The sequence below is a fragment of the Vigna umbellata genome, chromosome 1, assembly GCF_029865625.1.
Source record: "Vigna umbellata cultivar VRB3 chromosome 1, Vumbellata_1.0, whole genome shotgun sequence".
Taxonomy (NCBI): domain Eukaryota; kingdom Viridiplantae; phylum Streptophyta; class Magnoliopsida; order Fabales; family Fabaceae; genus Vigna; species Vigna umbellata.
The window spans coordinates 6,786,905-6,792,577 of NC_142165.1; the positions used below are offsets into that span (position 1 = coordinate 6,786,905).

The window sequence follows — 5,673 nt, forward strand, 5'->3', positions numbered from 1 at the left end:
AAAAATGATAAATAATGGTTTGGTGAAAGAAACCGATAACAAAAATGAATAAAAATAAAATAAAACAATTATTATCACTATTTATTATTTTATTTTTATTCTTATTATAACAAATAAAAATAAAAAACTGTAAAAATACGAGAAGAACTCAATGCTTCTAAATGCAGGTTTTTTATTTGAAAAGAAATTATTACATAGAATTAATTTCATATATATATGACTTTAACTTCGCAAATTACTAAATATTTTGGATAGAGAATACATAAAACTTACAAATTTACAAATCAATAAATTTTCATAAGTTATTCCTTTGTTAAAGGAGTTGTTACATTTTTTAAATTTAAGCTTAAGTTTAACTCGAATGATATGCACTTGATTTTTTCTTCAATACAATTTCGACATATATAAGAAAATGTTTGAAATGAACCCTCTGGTTATAAGTAATATAAACATAAATTGTGTTAGAAAACGTAAATGTAAAGATGAAAATTAAAATATGGGTGAGAGGTGGTACCTATCTACCTATGGTTGACATCTCTAACAAGGACATTAAAAAAAGTTTGCTTGTGCCATTATTAGTTACTAAAAAAAGATTAAAAATCATTTAAAGTCCCTCTTCCCTCATTAGCAAGGGTTATTAATATATATACCCTCCAGCTAAGACATCCAGAACACAACACAACAATCATAAACTCAAAACTTTATGATCTGCTGCTTCCGCTCTTATTTTATTTCTCCATTCCCATCACTTTTTTGTTTGTGGGGTTATGAACAACCTATGTCTTTCTCAGCCTTACCTGTTATAATTATGCTCTTCAAATATATATAACAAATAAACACTCTTTTGTTTTCATTTGGACCATTAACATGAATCTCAAAACAACAAACTTCAAATTTTTAATAGATGAAATAAAATAAAAGTATAATTAAACCATAAATGAGAAAAATATTTGTTTTTAACAAATAAGAGATGAAATTGAAAAGGAAATGAGTTTATAGGAGAACAGACATGTCTGAAAACCTGGGAGAACAGCTGGACCTGGTTTTGCCCTTGCCAACCATTAAGACATTATTAGCCCATATTTGCATGTGATTGCTTTACCATAGAGCCGAACTTTTCCTTTTTTTAATGTATAAAAAAATGGAACTTCATTATTTTAAATAAAAAAAATGTATAATTTATTTGTAATAAAAACTGTAATCATTAATATTAAGATTAGTATTAGTAAAATAATAAAATGCAGATGATGATGATGATGATGGGCCATGCATGAGAGCTTCACTCGCTGAGTCTCTCACTCACTCACTCAGCAATGGTCACGACAGCCAGATACCTGGGGCCCACTGCCATGTGCGTTTCTCCTTCTTCCCCGTTCCCTTCTCATTTCAACTCCCAAACCCAAACTCAACAAACAAAACACTTTCTTTTCTAATTTCTATACTTTCCCTCACATCACATCACATTACCTTCTCCCACACGGCTAACGGACAGAACCACAACAGCATGGTGAGCAGTACCACCACCACCACCACCACCTACTTTCCAAATCCTCTACCCTTCTTCATTTTCTTAACCATGATGACCTTTTTCGCCAACTCCCAGGACGATGTTTCAGTAATGCTGGCTCTCAAGAACAGCCTCAACCCGCCGGGATGGACCGGCCCGGTCCCATGCAAGTGGGACCACGTCAGGTGCTCCGAAGATAAACGGGTCACACGGATCCAAATCGGCCGCCTCAATCTCCAGGGTACTCTCCCTGCAACTATTCAGAACTTGACCCAGTTGGAACAGTTGGAGCTCCAATACAACAACATCTCGGGTCCCATTCCCTCGCTTAACGGCTTGACCAACCTCCGTGTCTTCATTGCCAGCAACAACCGCTTCTCCGCCGTCCCCGCCGACTTCTTCGCCGGCATGTCGCAGCTCCAGGCGGTGGAGATCGACAACAACCCCTTTGAGCCCTGGGAGATCCCTCAGACTCTCCGAAACGCTTCTGTGCTTCAGAACTTCTCCGCCAACTCTGCCAATGTCAGAGGCACTTTGCCGGATTTCTTCAGCTCCGACGTGTTTCCTGGTTTGACGGTTTTGCACTTGGCCATCAATAACCTCGAGGGGGCGTTGCCTTTGAGCTTTTCTGGCTCTCAGATTCAGTCTTTGTGGTTGAATGGGCAGAAGAGCGTTAACAGGCTCGGTGGCAGTGTTGCTGTTTTGCAGAACATGACTTTCTTGACGGAGGTTTGGTTGCACTCCAATGCTTTTACGGGTCCGTTGCCTGATTTGTCCGGGTTGAAGAGTTTGAAGCTTTTGAGTTTGAGGGATAACAGGTTTACAGGTCCTGTTCCGCCTTCGTTGGTGGGTCTCAAGACACTTGAAGTTGTGAACTTGACTAATAACTTGTTTCAGGGTCCTATGCCGGTGTTTGGCAATGGAGTTGAGGTAGATAACGATAAGGATTCCAACAGTTTTTGTTTGCCAGGACCTGGTGATTGTGATTCCAGGGTGCAGGTTCTTCTTTCTGTTGTTGGGCTTATGGGGTATCCTCAAAGGTTTGCCGAGGGTTGGAAGGGGAATGATCCTTGTGCTGATTGGATTGGAATTGCTTGTGGAGATGGGAATATAACTGTTGTTAATTTTCAGAAGATGCAACTTAGTGGTGAGATATCCCCGGATTTTTCAAAGATTAAATCTTTGCAAAGAATAGTACTTGCGGATAACAATCTCACTGGTTCAATTCCAGTAGAGCTTACTACTTTGCCTCGGCTTAGTCTATTGAATGTTGCGAACAATCAGCTTTATGGGAAGGTGCCGAGTTTTAGGAGTAATGTAGTTGTGAGTACTAATGGTAATGTTGATATAGGGAAGGATAAGAGTAGCCAGTCCCCTCAGGGTTCAGTGTCTCCAACGGCTCCCAATTCAAAGGGAGAAAACGGTGGGGGTTCTGGAAATGGTGGCAAAAAGTCTTCCCATGTGGGAGTGATCGTGTTTTCAGTGATTGGGGCGGTTTTTGTGGTTTCTATGATTGGTTTCCTGATTTTCTGCCTGTTTAGGATGAAGCAAAAGAAGTTGAGCAGGGTCCAGAGCCCAAATGCTCTAGTTATTCATCCTAGGCATTCTGGGTCGGATAACGAGAGTGTGAAGATAACCGTTGCAGGTTCAAATGTCAGTGTTGGTGGTGTCAGTGAAACGCGAACCATACCTGGCAGTGAGGCAGGAGATATCCAAATGGTTGAAGCTGGAAACATGGTCATTTCCATACAAGTTCTGAGAAATGTCACAGGCAACTTCAGTGAGAAGAACATATTGGGACAAGGAGGTTTTGGAACGGTTTATAGAGGTGAACTCCATGATGGTACAAGAATAGCAGTGAAAAGAATGGAGTGTGGAGCAATAACAGGGAAGGGTGCAGCAGAATTCAAGTCGGAAATTGCTGTTTTGACAAAAGTTCGCCACCGGCATCTTGTGGCTCTTCTAGGTTACTGCTTGGACGGGAATGAGAAGCTGCTTGTGTACGAGTACATGCATCAAGGAACATTGAGCAGGCATCTTTTCAACTGGCCAGAGGAAGGACTGGAACCACTGGAGTGGAACAGAAGATTGACGATTGCCTTGGATGTGGCAAGGGGTGTCGAGTACCTCCATGGCTTGGCCCATCAAAGCTTCATACACAGGGACTTAAAACCTTCAAACATTCTCCTTGGAGATGATATGAGGGCAAAGGTTGCTGATTTTGGTCTTGTGCGTCTTGCTCCGGAAGGAAAAGCCTCTATAGAGACAAGAATTGCAGGCACTTTTGGATACTTGGCACCTGAGTATGCAGGTATCACTTAGTTTTATAACTTCCCTTCACCACACCATGTCTTTGTGAGCAATGCCGTATTGAGTCAGTTTCTCAAATAAACAGTTGGAATAGAGTAGGCAATAAATATATTTCAAGTATTATGGTATTCCTGGGAATAGTATACCTTAGAAAAATCTAGTTTGATTAATTAGCATATTTTTTTCCTGGTAGGATCCATGATGCTTTAAGAGCTACTGGTGACATTTCATTTCTTCGTAGGAAGCTAATATGACATTCTTCTTGTCACCACTATCTAACCAACTTCTATACTTACTAGGAAGTTAGTTGAAGTAACCATTCAATCATTACACCAATTCACTGAAGTAAATACTCTCTACTCAGGACTCAAGAATGAAGCCTCTACATCCATGTTATTCATGTTCAATGCATACGAATTGACATGACTATTTTCCTTCCAAGGCATTAGTTTTTAAATGTTCATTCAAAATGTAAATTTCCCATTGGATTTATCTTGTCTTCAGAAGATATGGTTTATTTGGATCAATTAGATGTTTGCTATCTGACTTGGTTGCTTGGTGGTATAAATGTTCATTGATTTTTAGCCATATGCATCTCTAACACCGCCATGCAAATGACTATCTGATTGCAGTGACTGGCCGTGTGACAACTAAAGTTGACGTGTTCAGCTTTGGGGTAATATTGATGGAGCTGATAACAGGAAGAAAAGCACTTGATGAGACTCAACCCGAGGATAGCATGCACCTTGTAACATGGTTCCGCAGAATGTCCATAAATAAGGACTCATTCCGCAAGGCCATTGACTCCGCAATTGATCTCAACGAGGAAACTCTTGCCAGTATTCACACTGTTGCAGAGTTAGCTGGCCACTGCTGTGCCAGGGAGCCATATCAAAGGCCTGACATGGGTCATACTGTTAACGTGCTTTCTTCTCTCGTTGAACTCTGGAAACCATCTGATCAGAATTCTGAAGATATATATGGCATTGACCTTGACATGTCCTTGCCACAAGCACTTAAGAAGTGGCAGGCTTATGAAGGTAAAAGTCAAATGGAGTCCTCTTCTTCATCTTCGCTTCTACCAAGCTTGGATAACACACAGACAAGTATACCTACTCGCCCATATGGATTTGCTGATTCTTTCACATCAGCAGATGGTAGGTGATCATGCGTAGGTGATCATGCTCGGTTGTAAATATTTGTTTTAGTGTGTTTGTTCATTCTCCGGTCCTTGTTTCATGTACTGGCGATTCTTTGTGAACTTGTTTATCTTTTCTCATTGTGTAGATTAGTTCTACACCATCTTAGCCCTTGTTAAGAACTTTTACTGACAAACTTGGAAGAGATTCTGAGCCGATAATGTACTTTTCATCATCTCACATTCACGTTTTCCCCCTTCTGAGATGTGTAAATCAAATATCACTGTTGAACTTGTTGATTAGCTAATGTTAATATGTTACACTTGTTGAACCAATTTATTTGCAAGTAGTATTGAGTGCCGATGACATGACACATGAGGATCAACACAACAACTGGCACCGTTTTTGAAATGCACAACTTGAGTTTGTTTCATTTTGAGAGATGATTTCAAAACTTGGTGGCTACATGACATATGGTTGCTGTCGTGTCAATGTTGGAGGGAATCTGGCGTTTGTGAAGCTGTTTTGGATGAGCATGAATTTGTGAAATGGACAAAATAGACAGGAGAGGAAGTAGTTAAAAAGAGAGAATCAAATATTATTTGCTGCATGTTGCTGTTCGGCCTGGTTGTGAAAGGTGACAGTGTGGCAAAAGGCGAATGCAAGTTAAGCCAAAAGATAAAAGCTGTGCTGTCAAACTTTCCAACTGGCTTCCAC

The 5,673-nt window shown here is 40.1% G+C and overlaps 1 protein-coding gene across 1 annotated transcript; it reads left to right on the forward strand.

Annotated features, from left to right (window-relative positions):
• The first annotated feature begins 1,489 nt into the window (after positions 1-1,489).
• On the forward strand, positions 1,490-5,258 carry TMK1 (transmembrane kinase 1). The gene is made up of 2 exons (XM_047302511.2): positions 1,490-3,818; positions 4,450-5,258. Exons 1-2 carry the CDS (start codon positions 1,505-1,507, stop codon positions 4,980-4,982), a joined length of 2,847 nt encoding a protein of 948 aa, XP_047158467.1. The 5' UTR covers positions 1,490-1,504; the 3' UTR covers positions 4,983-5,258.
• Positions 5,259-5,673: the final 415 nt, after the last annotated feature.

Coding starts and splice junctions, on each gene's coding strand:
- TMK1 (XM_047302511.2), top strand. CDS start 1,505: ATGGTGAGCAGTACCACCACCACCACCACCACCTACTTTCCAAATCCT. Junction 3,819..4,449: donor CTTGGCACCTGAGTATGCAG/GTATCACTTAGT, acceptor ATCTGATTGCAG/TGACTGGCCGTGTGACAACT.